General features: G+C 47.5%; 1 protein-coding gene across 2 annotated transcripts in view; it reads right to left on the reverse strand.

Annotated features, from left to right (window-relative positions):
- The window catches only part of Por (cytochrome p450 oxidoreductase), a 42,820-nt gene that overhangs the window by 16,622 nt on the left and 10,776 nt on the right, over nucleotides 1–15,422 (reverse strand). Inside the window, exons 2-3 of one of the 2 annotated variants that reach the window (XM_075976797.1) lie at nucleotides 8,026–8,089; nucleotides 2,269–2,460 (exon numbers count right to left, since the gene is read on the reverse strand). In XM_075976797.1, the coding sequence (XP_075832912.1) occupies nucleotides 2,269–2,447 (179 nt within the window). In that variant the 5' untranslated portion in view covers nucleotides 2,448–2,460; nucleotides 8,026–8,089. The remainder of the gene's footprint in view (nucleotides 1–2,268; nucleotides 2,461–8,025; nucleotides 8,090–15,422) is intronic. The other variant, XM_075976807.1, reaches the window with a different exon arrangement.

Below are 15,422 nucleotides of genomic sequence, written 5' to 3' on the forward strand. Positions count from 1 at the left end.
GTTCTTCCTACCTCCATCTCTCAAGTGCTGGGATTACTGGTATGCACCACCCATCAAGGCTGGCAACTTTTGGTTTTTGAGATAGGGTCTTGCTGAAGTTGCTTAGGTTGGCCCTGACCTTGCTCTGTAGCTGAAGCTATCCCCTGAAAAACATTCTGCATCTCATATTCTTTCTTATGGAGCAGTGGGACCTCTATTTTACAGATGGTGGAACAAGGCCAGCTTGGAGGGTGGGACCAGGCTACTGGTCCCTTTATCTCCAGGTGGGCACATTTTCATCACAAACAGTGCTACCACCCAAGAAGGTACCCAGGGCCAGCCCAGGCTGGAGAGACTGGATTTCTGTTCCCCGGTTCCTCTCTAAGTCCCAGTAGCCTAGGTGTGCCTCTACCCTCAGGACAGGGTCCTGAATTCTTATGCTGAGGGAAACCCTTTCCTGTCCTCCAGGAATGTGTCTCCCAGTCTCACCCCGAAGTTGCCCAGCCACCAGGCTGGGAGGACAGCTAAGGGTGCCACCCCGCCTAGATCAGGGCTGCAGCCGCAGGGGCCTGCTTAGATGAGGCACCCTGGGGTATTTTAGAACCTGCTTCTACAAAGTCCCGTCCATCGCCCTCGCCTCTCAGCTGTTCTTTGTTTTTGTTTGACACATGATCTCATGTAGCCCAGGCTGGCCTCAATCTTGTTGTATAGCTGATCCTTCTGCACCCATTTCCCGAGTGCGGGGACTATAGATGTGCTCCAGGCTTTTGACTTTTTATTTTAAAATTACATTTATTCCTAGTGTGTGTGTGTGTGTGAGAGAGAGAGAGAGAGAGAGAGAGAGAGAGAGAGAGAGAGAGAGAGAATGGTGCACAGCAAAATGCACTTGTGGCAGTCAGAGGACAGCGACAGAGCCAGTTCTGTCCTTCTACCATGTGGGTCCTAGGAACAGAACTCAGGTTGCGAGCCTTCCTTGCAAGCAAGCGCCTTTACCCAGTGAGCTGTTTTTCTGAGTCTGTTTGTTGTTTTTGAGGCAAGCTCTCTGCTAAGTTGTGCAGGTAGATGAGGTGACTCCCTTGCCTTCATCTCCTGACTGGTTGTTACAGGCCTGGGCTTTGAGGCTTGGCCACCACGTTCAGATATCTTACTGCCCAGACCAGTGATGGTGACAATAAGCAGGTGACGATGAAGTGGGGAGGCAGCTCCAGGTCCCACAGCTTGTTCACAGCAGATGGTGGGACACGGGCCAGGCCACTGATCACTTCCTCTTCAGTAGGACACACTTTCACCACAAGCACCGTCCTGCCTCCACCCACAACGCATCCTGACTAGCTGGATTCCAACTCACTTGCCCTTCCTGTGTCCCCAGCCTCCAGTGTAACCCAACCTGCAGGATAGGATTCAAGCTCCCGTGCAGAGGCAAGTCTTAGGATGTGTCCCTTAGCCTAGCTTTGCTAGTTTTTAGTCATCAGGCCCTGGGCCTGTCACTGCTAAGGGCGAGGAGAGAAGGGGCAGAAGGTGAATACCCAGTCAAACAATGCGTATTAAGGCACTGTGTAAACTCCTTTCTACAAAGTACTTCTCACACTCTAAATAAAGTACTTTCTTTTCTTCTGTTTTTGTTTTTGTTTTTTGGGGGGTACAGACTCAGACAGCTTAGGCTTGCACAAAGCTTAGCATGACCTTGAACTCCTAACTCCCCTGTCTCCACTTGATTGCTTGGGCTGCAGGCCTCAGATTCTTATGCCATCCCAGTGGTCCTTAGGATGCCTGGCTCAAACTACAGTTACACTCCAACACTAACACATGTAGCAGCAAGGAGAACTTAGGCCCCGTGGGTCAATTCATGCCATGACCTCATCAAGTGCTCAAAGAGCCCAGGAGAGTGGCGCTCTGGGCCACTAAGCAGACCAGGAAACAGAGAGGGAAAGGTTCAATGTCTCTGCAGGTTGGCCCAGCAAGAGACTATAAACTCAGTGAAGTCAGGAATCTACTTCAGCTACAACCACACACATTGGAAGGGCTTGGGAAACAGTGGGCAAAGACGTCAGGAGGCATTGGCTCAGGAAATCACTGATGGAGAAGGTAAGACCGAATCCAGTTCTGCTTTGTTTTCCCACGTGCATGTGTGTGATGTATGTCTATTACTAAAGAAGACTTAAAGCATCATCTACCCGTAGGGTCACACCCCAAATTCAAACCCCAAATAGGGAACAACCAAGAAGGACAAAGTGCCAAAGATGCCCAGCAAACGGGGTGGCCAAGGGGACTCTGAGGGACACCACTCACGTTGTTTGGATCTTGCTGAACTCTGGCACCTCTTCTTTCTTCTTTCTAAAGATGAACCAGTAGGTCAGGACCCCCACGATGAGAGAAAACAGAACCATGTCCGTGGTGCTGAAAAGAGACACTTCTTCGGCCACTGCCTCAGTCATGGTGGCACTGGTGTCTTTGTGAGAGTCCCCCATATCAGTGACAGAACTGTCAGGAGAGAGAAATGGCAGGTGTCAGTGAGGAGGGGTAGAGTGGCCCTGGGGCTTGCAGAAGTGCCCATCTGAACTCTTCAGCGTGAGGGCTGCATGGGCTGACTCAGCAAGGTTTCAGTCCAGCAGCTACAGCCTAGGAAAGAGCCAACACCGAAACTAGCCTGATGGTGTCAGCTCTGCCCAGGGTAGGATGAGCCCTTTAGCCAACAACGAGAATGGAAGTCATGGGGTCACAGTGTCCCTGAGCATCTCCAACCCTGTAGGAAACATGGAGGGCCTTGTGCTCACAGTTTAGCACCAAGGGAACCAGGAAGGCTAAACACACACAGTTGTCTCTTCAAAGGGAAAGATTTGGATTTTGCCCAGAAGGCTGTGGACGGATGTAATGACCTGGGGACCTCTGTGCTATGTGTATGGACAGGGCACACTGGCTCCCCTGGATCGATCTACAGTATTACCCTTCTGGAGACTCTTATCATGGGCATTGTTTACCTTGAGCCTGCTCCCTTAGTTTAAATCTAAAGACATCACTTGTAGTTTACAAAAGTTTGAATATAATAGTGTCTTAAGCTTTGTTGAGCACATGGATTGAGTTAATTATCACCATACTTTCTTCCAAACTGTATTCTGCTTAAAATAAGCTGCCTGAAGTTTGAACCAACACCGGCTACTGAGTGGTGTTGAACCATATTCTCTTGCCTTCTCTGGATTGACACTGTGCTGGTCATGCATGCTGTTTGCAGAGACCCCATACAACTCCACAAACACAAGGGATGGGTGAAGACCCCAGTGGAGAGATGGCTCCTTTACCGCAAAGGCTGGGTGGTGGAAGAAGAGAATGGACTCCTGAAAGCTGTCCTCTGACCCTACATGGGTGCTTTAGCATACATCCACTCATACACAAATAAAGATAAACTTCTAAAGCCATGTATGGTGGCAATCCCCGTGCTGGGGAGATGAAAGGCTAGAGGACTCCTGGGCTCGCTGACCAGGCAGCCTGCGCTAATTGTTGAGCTCCAGGCTAATGAGAGGCCATGTTTCAAAATCAGGAGTTGGCTTTCTGAGGAACAATTCTTAAGGTTGTTCTCTCATGTATACACACACAAACACACACACACACACAGTCAACCCAGCAAATACTATAATATCTTGGTGTCATGAGATAAGCTCAAAACACTTCCATGGTCTGTTGGACAAAATCACCTCCCTGAAAACCTATGGGATACTAAAATGCTGGCTTTTGGTATCATTGTATAATAGAGAACCATCTCTGCATTACACAGGAAGTCATCCATCATTGCCAAGAGAACGAAATGCTGTTCAGGGGACCCCGAGGGAGAGGCCAACTGGAAAGGCAGCCCTGGCATCTCCTGCACCCCGCCCTCCATGCCTGTCTCCATCCTCACTCTGCAGTAAGCCGCAATCCTAAGGAAAGTCTTCCTCATTCTCAGTCCTGGGGAGACACTGGAGCTGGGCTGGTCTTTTTCCAGCATGGAGAGCTGGCAGGTAGGTAGAGCTGATCTGGGGCACAGCTGAACAGCATGAGGTCCTGAACCCGGAGCAGGCCACGTCTTCTATTTCCCCACAGTCCTGTGACTCAGCCAGAAATGCCTGAGTCACAGCTCAGCAACTCAGGCCATTTGAAGTGGCTTCCGGTCAGCTTCCGTTTGCTGTCAGAGCCTCAAGGAAAACAGTGGGTCAGCCTCAATCTGAGGTTATCTGTTCTTTCATTCTACAGCCCACTGGAATCAGCCTCCTCCTCAGATTTTACACTAGCTTTTCCAACAGTGCAACTTCTATCCTGACATGTCCTCACCGGGTGGTGCTGGGATTAGAACCCGGGGCTTCCCACGTGATAGATAAGTGCTCTACCACTGAGCCACATCTCCAGTCCCTCGCTGGGATTCTAGGCAGGCTCTAAGGTTGAACACAGCTCCAGCCTCAGTAGGGAGTTCCACTGTGGTGCTGTAGGGCTGTACTTGTAGACCACGCCCCCGGCCTTCATCCTCTGGTATCTGACACTAAAGGACAAATTTAATTCTGCTGTCCTCAAGAACACTGTATTAAATATTTCAACCACACTACATATTCAGGGCTGGTGGTTGTGTCTGTCCAACCTTGTCTTCGTCTTTGACAAGCCCACGCACCTTCTGTCAAATGCTCACAAAATCAGACCAAGAGGCGTTTAGGCCCTGCTTTGAGGGAGGATTCTAGGAAAATTTGTCTCACAACAGACATTCGGAGCCAGCTGCAGCCAACAAAGGTCTGCTTGGGGTTGAGATGTTAACACAGAGAAAGAAGCCTGCACTTGTACCCCTCTGAGAAGCAGCAGACAGTGTTGATAAGCCAGACCCCCGCTTTCCAGAAAGGTAGACAGATGTTCACAATGCCAAGTCACAAGGCTGACCGCACAGCTCTAAAGAGGAGGTGCCTTCCTTGTGGGCAGTTCTGAAGATGGCAGAGTGTTGGAGCACAGGAACACTGGTATACCCCTATGCCCCCAAATCACATTCAGCCCACAGAAAGGGGCTTCTGATGGTCAGACTACTCCCTACATAGAGGTCCTTTTATTATTTTTTTCATGTTTATTTTTTAACAATGTAGCTCAGGCTGGCTCCAAAGGTAAGATCCTCCTACCTCAGGCTCCTGAATGCTGGGGTTACAGATGTGTACCACCATACCTGGAGTGACCGAATACCAATGGCCAACTCGACAGTGTTCAGAATCACCATGGAAACAAATCTCTGGACAAATCTGTGAGGAAGCTCCTAGATAAGGTTAGACCAGGCTGGCCTCAAATTTACAGAGATCCACCTGCCTCTGCCTCCTGAGTGCTGGGATTAAAGGTCTGCCCCACTACCACCACCTGGTAGAATATATGGTCTTGACTCTGAACTCAAGAGAAGTAGCCAGGATTGGTGGTGCAGCTGTGTTGACTCACTGAGCTATTTCAATCAACATTCACTAGCATGAATAGCCAATAATTAGGCTGTCCAACTTGTCTACCCTTCCCTGGAGCGGAGTTGCCATCTTTGCCTTTCTAGGTTTGTGGAAACTGGCCAGCTGGTGAAAGGAGGAAGATTAATGATCAAACCAAAATGTATGGTTAACCCTCTGAAGTTGTAGGTTCCATGTCTGTGATTCAGCCAACCTCAGAAAATTAATCCAGGTGTGATGACGGCTCATGCCTTCTACCCTTGCAAGGAGATGCAAGAGATCTCTGAATGCAAGGTAGACAGCCCAATTATTGCCTATTCATGCTAGTGGACGCTGGTGGGGGCTTCGCCAGTTTCCTAAAGAGTCTAAGAGGCAAAAACACAAGGGCTCAGGCCCTTGAAACAGCTCAGTGGGTAAAGGCACTTGCTGCCAATCTTAGAGACCTGAGTACGATTCCTAGGACCCACATGATAGACGAGGCCTGGTTCCTGCAGGTTGTCCTCTGATCTCCAGATCTGTACTGTCACACAAACTGATATACTAGAAATGAATTTAAAATTTTGGTGTTGTTGTTTTGAGACAGGGTCTTCCTCTATGCTGTTCTGGCTGTCCTAGAACTCGCTCTGTAGACCAGGCTAGCCTCGACCTCACAGAGATCCACCAGCCTCTGCTTCCCAAGTGCTGGGATTAGAAGATGTTTTTTGTTTGATTGTTTTGTTTTTTTTTTAATACTGGAAAGATTCTTTCTCCAGAGACTGTTATGACACTGGAGCACCAGGTCATCCTCCACTGAGCATTTTTGCAGCTTCCGGTCAGTAGACAAGACTCAGGCAACCCGGCACTCAATGCAGGATGAGTCAGTCACTTGTACAAAAACAGTAAAGAAGAGAGAAGCAAGCAGCACTGTCTGGTGCAGAACAGTGGTCACTATAAATAGCCTAGTGGCAGTCATTAGCAATTCACATATGCCTAGACAAGGGACCCGGTGTCTACCCTGCAGTTTCAGGGAGGAAAGAGGGTCAGACCGCTCAGCTCACAAAACCCTGCCAAGGTCTGGAGGCTTCCAGAGGGCTGAAAACTTTAAGGAAACAAATTACACTATTGCCTAATAAACAGTTCCCCTGCCAAAGGCTCTCAGAAAAACTGTTCCTCAAGGCAACCTGCCTGCAAGGGTGACTGGGAGCTGTGGCCAGGCTATCCAGCGAGGCTGGCATCTGAACCCATGTGCTGTTGGTATGGATTTCTTTGGGTTGGGGCTTTTTGAATCAGTTATAGTAGCTAGAGGTTTTTGTTTATTTATTTGGTTTGGTTTGGTTTTTCAAGACAGGATTTCTCTGTGTAACAGCCCTGGCTGTCCTGGAACTCACACTAAAGACCAGGCTGGCTTTGAACTCACAGAAATCCGCTTGCCTCTGCCTCCCGAGTGGGAGAAAAAGGTGTGTGCCAGCACCACCCACTCTAGTAGCTTTTTCAAATGTCAGTTTATGTCATTTGCTACTTTGGGGTTCTTTTTAATCAAGACTTTACTGAACTTTTTCCTTCCTTCCTTCCTCCCTTCCTCCCTCCCCCCTTTCCTTCCTCCCTCCCTCTCTCCCCCCTTTCCTTCCTCCCTCCCTCCCTCCTTCCTTCCTTCTTCCTTCCCTCCCCCCTCCCTCCTTCCTTTCTTCCTTCCTGCCCTAACCTCGCTCTTCTGCTTCTGGGTTAAGTCCTATTTTTTTAATGCATGTATATATGTATATGTACATGCAATGTGGGAGCAGGCACCTGCCAGTCCAGAAGCAGTGTAGGATTCCCCTGGAGCTGATGTTACTGGCTGATGTGGGTGCAAGCACTCTTGAAATGAGCCTTCTCTCCAGTTCCCTTAAAGACTTATTCTTGCTCCTACAAGACTCTTAGGCTCCCTCCTCCAACATAAATCCAGTTTTCCTCTTATTCAGACCAGAGAGTCTAAGGTTCTATCTTCAGGCTCCTTAACTGACTATTCAACTCCTCTCTGTCTCAGTGCTGAGGATGGAATGAACCAGTTCTACTTAGCTTTAATTGTCCTGCTAACCTAGCCTATAGCCATCTGAGAGGAAAGCCTTCATTGAGGAACTGTTTAGATCAGATTGGCCCCTGGGCACAGCAATGGGAAACAGTCTTGATTGCTGATTGATAGGAGAGAGCCTAGCCCGCTGTGGTTCTCTTGGCAGTTGGCTGTACAAGAAAGATAGCTAAGCATAAGCAAGCAATTGAGCCAGGAAGCAGTGTTCTTCCAGGTCTCTGCTCCGGCTTCCTGCCTGAGTTCCTGTCCTGACTTCTGTCAATGATGGGCTGTATGTGAACTGTGAGGTAAAATGAAGGCTGTCCTCCCCTAAGCTGCCTTTGTTTGGAGAGTTTTACCACAGCAGCAGAAACATGGGCAGAGCCAAGGGTCTCATGCACACCAGGCAACTGTCATCCCCAGTCCTTTTTCCTTTGTTTTTTGAATGTCTCATGTAGCCCAGGCTGGCCTCAAGTTCACTATGTAGCTGAGACTAGCCCCAAATACACCTGGCTCCCTCTGTCATTTTCATCAGTTCTACAATCTGTTTGGTTCTTTTTTATATCTTGTGTTATCCTCCTGTTGGCATTTGCTTATTACCTTTTCTCTTTCAAGTTCAGCTTTTCCTGGTTCTTGGATATGGTGGTTTTTAAAAAATCGTATCCTGAATTAAAAACAAAACAAAACAGGGTCTCAAGTTAGGCAGTGGAACCTTTAATCCCAGCATTTGGCAGACAGAACTAGGCTGCATCTGTAAATTCAAGGACAGATTTTCCAAATTTGTGAAACACGCTGTGATTTTCACGCCCTTCCTGTCTGCAAGCACTGCTCTCAGAGTGTTTAAGCTGCGATGCCACCATCATGGCGATCAACACAGTGCTCTATAGGCTCTCTCAGCTTCACCACTGTCCATCCGGTCTACAGATCTCAGAACCAGGAGCTGAATACCAGCCTGTCCCTCTCTGCAGCAGCTTAAAAACATGGCATGGGTAAAGTTTAGCGTAGCTCAGGCTGGCTTTGAACTTCTGGTCTTCCTCTGCCTTTTGGGCGCTGGGATCAAAAGCATGAGATGTCTTGTTTATGTGGTGCTGGGGACTGAGTCCAGAGCTTCTTGCACGCTTGGCAAGTCCTCTGCCATCTGAGCTGTGCACGCAGCACTGGTTTGGTTATTTTGTGCTGTGTCTGATGGAGGCCTCTCTGAATGACTGACTTCAGCAACTTTAGTAAACACTGAATGGCTCTGGAAAGTTGTTTTTGATGTAAACTTGATTTTTTTTTCTGAGATATGTTTTCTCTGTACAGCCCTTGGCTGTCCTGGAACTTACTCTGTAGACCAGGCTGGCCTCAAAATCAGAGATCCACCTGCCTCTACCTTGTGAGTGCTGGAATTAAAGGTATGTGCCACTATGCATGGCCTTGATTTTTTTTAAACAATATTAATCTAAAATTACCTGTGAAGATTATATTGCAATAAAGTCAATCAAACAAAACAAAAAATGGTATAAATTGTAAGTAATGTCAAATTGTTTTTAGACAATTTCTGGGTAGTCAAGAGTGAGGCGGGCAGTGGTGGTGCATGCCTTTAATCTCAGCACTTGGGAGGCAGTGGCAAGTAGGTATCTCTGAGTCAGTCTGGTCTACAAAGTGAGTTACAGGACAGCCAGGACTATTGCACAAAGAAATCCTGTCTCGAAAAACTAGGGGGGAAAAAAAAGGAATAAACTGTGAAATGAAATCTCCATTCCATTTAAAAGAACAATAACGCTCCCACACATATACATCCCCCCCCCCCCCCAACAAACAAACAAATAAAAACTGGGCTGGAGAGATGACTCAGCAGTTAAGAGCACTGGCTCCTCTTCCAGAGGACCAGGTTCAATTCCCAGCACCCACATGGCAGCTCACAACTATCTGTAACTCCAGTTCCAAGGGATCCAACACCCTCAGACAAACATGCAGGCAAAAAAAAAAAAAAAACAAAAAAAAACCCAAAAAACAGTGCAGATAAAATAGGAATAAATAATTTTTAAATGTCAAAAACAACAAAAATCCTCTCTTCTTCTGAGCTCAAACCACAGTTCTGACAAGAGTTCTCAGATCTAGACATGAGCACAAAGAAAACCCCTCTTTTTTGTTAGGAAGGGAACCCAGGGCCTTGTGACAAGCACTGTGTCACTCAGCCACCCCTCCAATCACTCACTGGGGAATTCTAGGCAAATGTGTACTGAGTGACAACCCCTAGTCCAGGAAGGTCCCACATTAAAAAAATCCATTTGATTATACAACTGATGACTTTCTTATAACATCTCATTGGAAGCGACTGATCACCTGAAATTCAAAATAGGCAAATACCAAGATGACAATCTAGGTGGGGGGGGGGGGGCGGGTGATGGCGCACACCAAACACTGTCAGAGGCCAACCTGGACTGCATAGCAAGTTCCAGGCTAGCTGGGGCTATCTGCACGCCTTTACTGACAGACCAGGAAGCACAAACTCGTCAGACTGGTTGGAATATGGTGAGAGTTGAGTAAGGAGCCAGAGGCAGCATTTGTGGGCAGGAAGGACAGGGGTAGACTTGAGCTTTGACAAAAGTCTAAGGCCAGACCGAGGGACCTTGGAGGTCTTAGAGCCCCGAGGAAACAGGAGAACTGGGTGAGCAGTGTCCAGATGAGAAGTACACTGCAGGAAGTTCGGTGTCTATAGCTCCTGTGCCAATAATGCCTGAACTTGACTTTAGCATCCCAGAGAACGTTTTTTAGCCAAGTGACCAATGGTGGCCTTTCCCCCACATAACAGGGCTTAATTTGGAACCGGATGACTGACACGTGGCTAAAGGGGAAGGTGGCCACCAGAGGCACCAGTGAAGGCATGCATGACTTAGCAGAAATCAGTCTTTGTCCACACATGCAGTTAACCAAGTCCAGAGGAAGGGGTGGGCTTGGGCTAGGGCTGGTGGTGTGGCTCAGTAAGTAGAGCATTTGCCCAGGGTACAGGAAGCCCTTCGTCCCATCCCCAGCACTGCATAAGCCCAGCATGTGGTGTACACCTGTAATAATAGCAAAACTCAGGAGGTGGAGGCAGGAGGATATCTGGGAGTTTGAGGCTAGCCTGGTCTACACAGTGAATCCCAAGCCAGCCAGGGCTACAAAGAGAGATCCTGTCTCAAAAAGCAAGCAAACAAACAAACAAAACAAAAAAATATAAAACAAAGCCTGGCAGTAGTGATGCATGCCTTTAATTGCAGCACTTGGGAGGCAAAGGCAGGCAAATCTCTGTGAGTTTAAGGCCAGTCTAGTCTGCAGAGTGAGTTCCAGGACAGACAGGGCCAGTGAGAGAAACCCTGTCTTAAAAAACAAACAAACAAGCAAGCAAACAAAACAAAAAACAAATGAAAAGTGCTGCATATGGTTGTCTGCGCTTGTAATCTCAGCACAGAATGTTCCCTGGCCAATCAGCCTACTTGTAATCTCAGCACAGGGTGCTCCCTGGCCAATCAGCCTACTTGGCAAGTTCCAGGCCTGTGAAAGAGCCTTATCAAAAAACAAAGTATAGGGGTTGGAGAGATGGCTCAGTGGTTAGAAACACTTCCTGCCCTTCCAGAGGACCAGGTAGGGTTCACAGCACCCATGTCAAGCAGCTCTCAAATGCTTGTAACTCCAGCTCCAGGAGATCTGACACCCTCTTTTGGCCTCCTTGGGGCACACATGCATGGGCAAGAAAACAAGACAGATAGTAGCTGAGAAACACCACCGGGTACACATGAGCACACATACACACACAAACACAAGGAACCTCCCTATCACTCTCTACATTCATCCATCCATCCCTAATCTCTCCTATACACACAGTTAAACAAGAGCAAACTAGACAAAACGGTGCTTGGGAGGCTGAGGGAAGAAGATTGCTTTGAGTTGAGGCAATCTGGGCTACAGAGTGAGTTCTAGGTCAGCTGGGCTAGAGTACGACCTTGCGCAGGAAACAAAGAGCTTAGAAGACAGGGCAAGCAATGGGCACAGTGACACATCAGCCCATGGCAGATCCTAAGGGCTCAGGAAGGGTAGAAGTAAAAGAAAGACACTAACTTCTTTAGTTAAAACATGGGTCCCAGGGGAGGCTGGAGAGCCAGTTCAGTGGTTAAGAGCATGCACGGCTCCTGCAGAGGACGTGTCTGTTACCCTCACGTTGAGCAGCTCACAACAACCTGTAACTCAAGCTCCAGGACTCAATGGCCTCTCCTGGCCTCTCCAGGCAACACAGACACAGACACACACACACACACACCAATAACAACAACAACAACAACAACAAAAATATAACCAAAACAAAAATGAAACACCAGCCCCAGGAACAGCCTGTGCCACGCTCAGAGCCAGGCTTCCTGCTCTAAGAGACTGCACAGGGGAAATAAACAGCCTGTTCTGCCCCTGCCTCCAGAGTGTTTGCATTAGGGACTTTTCGTGCCCTGCTCAATCTCCAGGAACAAAGGACCGGCTCCTCCTGGCAAACAGGAAGGAATTCCAGGCAGCAGTCCTTCCGGCCCCAGCACCACCCTTTCTGCTGAGTGACATTCCAACCTCCACACAAGGGTCGCCCCCTTGAAGCTAAGTGCCCCTCCCTCTGGTCAGAAGTTACAGATTCCAGCCTGCTAGGAAAAAGTCTGATGAGCTCAAATAATTCTGGGGACACACATGGTGGAAGGAAAGAACCCACTCCCACAAGCTGTCCTCTGACCTCACATATGACATTTTCCCTTAAAAAAAATTACAGGTTTAAGAATAAAATCTCCAGCCAGACTCTCACCCTATGTGGGTCATTTTCTCTTTACAATTTACCTTTCCTGCCCCCCCGTAAATAAAGAACATTATATATATATATATATATATATATATATATATATATATACACATACATACATACATACACACACACACACACAATCAGATACATTCCCCTACCAAAGGCTGATTGACATACTTAGTTACATTTTGACTTGTTTTGTTGTTGTTTTGCTTTGGTTTGGTTTTTGAGATAGGTTTCTCTGTAGAGCCCTGACTGTCCTGGACCTCACTCTGTAGACTAGGCTGTCCTTGAGCTCAAGAGATCCGCCTGTCTCTGCCTCCTAAGCACTGGAACATAGGACATGCACCACCATGCCTAGATACAATACTTGTTCTCAGAAACAGTTCGGCGGGCAAGATGGCTCAGTGGGTGAGGGCACTTACACCCATTCCATCCATTCCACACTGGGGGCGGCAGGAGAGAAGAGACCCCTATGATTACCACATGCAGGCTGTGGCACAAGGACACCCACACTCATTTAGACACACAGAGATAAATGAAACAAATAAATAAAGGTAAAAGATAAAGAAATAAATACTTGATGTGTACCAAAAACTAGGCAAGTAATCTTACTGCCAAGTCAAGATCTCAGCCCCTCACTGAAGACTACTAGGCAGGTGCTCTTTGCTCTCAAATGCTGGGGCTCCTGGCGTGAGTCCTCACGTCTAGCTCTAAAGCTATGTTCTTATGGGGAGGGAGAGAAAGAGAGAGAGGGCTCTTGGATGCAGTGATTCTCTGCTTGGAAGGTGTCTGCTACTCGGCCTGGCAGCATGCTCACCCTGGATGCCTCTGCTTCCAACATAAACAACGGAATGCTATGCCGCCATTGAAAACAATGATAAACTGCAGCCTCTCATAGAAAGACTGCCCATACACGTGACAACTGTCCATCAGACAGCCAGTGATGAATCACAGAAAGATCAGATTATCTCCCTCTTGCTCAAGTCTATCATTCCAGTAAGTCCAGCTCCAGGGGATCCAACACCCTCTTCTGGATTCTGCCGACACTACACTCACGTGCACATACCCACACACGTAGTTTTAAAATAAAATAAATCTATTTTTAATCTTTTCCTGAAGGTAGCACCTCAGTGACTCGGTCACCTACAATAGTCCCCCCTCCCTTAAAATGCCAACATCAGGATAGCAGAGGCTCAGCTTCCAATACACGATTCACGGGAGACACAAAGCCACACCCAAATCGCAAGCTGTGACTGCTGTGACCAACCATGAGCACTAGAGCTTGTAGAATCGGGGAAAGTGCTGACTGTGCGACATGTAAAAAGCTGGACTTGGCAATGCGTGCCTGCAATCTCAGCACTAGGGGGGGGAAACAAGAGGATGCTGGGGGATAAATGGCCAGCAAGGGTAGCCAACTGAGGAGCCAGGTTCAATGAGAGACCCTGACTCCAAAAGCAAAGCAGAGAACCACCAAAGAAGACAGCAGACATCAACTTCCGGCCCCCACACAGACAGACCTCTAATGATTAATAAGATTCCTGACAACAAAGGGAAATCTGAAACCTGACATGGTGGTGCACATGCTTTTCATCCCAGCATTAAAGAGGCAGAGGCAGACAGATCTCTGTGAGTTAAGAGGCCAGCCTGGTCTACATAGTAAGTTCCAGGACAGTCAGGGCTATGTAGGAAGACTCTGACTCAAAAAATAAACTAACCAAGGGGAGAATTCACAGCTGAGAACATGGCTGGCTTGAAATCAATCGGCAGACAGAGGCTGACAGAGCAGCCCAGCAGTGGCATACCTAACTGGAATTTTACCATGAGAAGACACCACATGAATCCAAACTATTTTCCAAAATTCTATTTTCTGAAAAATGTCAAGGTCGTGAAAGACAAAGAAAAAGCTCCTCCAGATCAAAGGGGATGAGTAGTAAATTAGGTCTAGCAAGTGACCTTAGACTGGAAAGCAGACTTCTGCTATAAAAGAAATAACAGGCTGTGATTGATAGCTCATGCACAGTGTTCTTCTCTTGATGTGAATTTGCTGCACTGTGGTTATGGGAGAAAACGGCCTGAAATTTATGTAGAAAACAAACTTGGAAGGGGTAAAGTTCAGTAACTGAATACTGCGTGAGGTCCTGGGCTCCATCCCCAACATCAATTCACTCTGTCTCTCAGACACACATACACACAGAGGCACAGACAGATGCACACACACATGCACATACATACAGACACAGGGACCCATGTCAGACACACACATAGAGACAGATACAAATATAAATGCATGCATATAAACAGAGGCACATACATAAACATACACATTAACACAGAGACACATACCCATACATACATACATACTCAGACACTCAGAAATACATACAAACAGTAGCACACAGATACACATATACAGAGACACTTATACATACGAATACACTTGTGCACACATACACAGAAACACAGTGAGATACACAAACACATACAAATGCACACACGTATATAAGTACACCACACTCATACAAACACACACAAATCCGAACCAAAGGGAGCACTTCTAAGGCTTCTGACTTACTGTCAGATTAACTGTGAAAAGGCAATTGCTTCCCAGCAGCCCTTCATGGTTAAGGCATACTTATACTGTGGAGAGACAGGAGCCTAGGAGAGCAAGAAAGCCAGCTATGAACTTCAGAGAGCAGCCCAAGGAGGCCAGGAACCTGTGACCCAGAGGAAAGGACAGACCAAGCCAGAGTGTGACTTTTACCTTTCTTGGGGGAAGATACCCCTTGTCCAAAATACATAGGCCCAGCTCCTGATTGGGTGAGTCTAAAATCAGCTCCAAATGCCATTGTGGGTTTCTTGACCAAAGGAATACAAGATGGCAGGTGACAAAGAGATAAGAGGGCAAACACAAAGGCCAGCTAGAAAACCAGGTAACTAGTTCAGTGTGGTGACTCAGGCTTCTAATCTAAGTACCTGGGAGTTTGAGGCAGGCAGATCAGCACGGGTTCAAGGCCAGCCCCGGGCTACACAGTGAAGCAGCTGGTCAAATATGCCTGTAATCGGAAGCCAGAAATGAATGCAGTGTTCAGTTCTCTTTTTCCATTTTAAAGTAGCATTTATTTTATTTTAAATTATGTGTATATGTGTGGTCATGTGTACATGAGTTCAGGTGTTCAAGGTCAGAAGAGGCTGTGAG

The sequence above is a fragment of the Microtus pennsylvanicus genome, chromosome 1 (genome assembly GCF_037038515.1).
Source record: "Microtus pennsylvanicus isolate mMicPen1 chromosome 1, mMicPen1.hap1, whole genome shotgun sequence".
In the NCBI taxonomy this organism is placed as follows: domain Eukaryota; kingdom Metazoa; phylum Chordata; class Mammalia; order Rodentia; family Cricetidae; genus Microtus; species Microtus pennsylvanicus.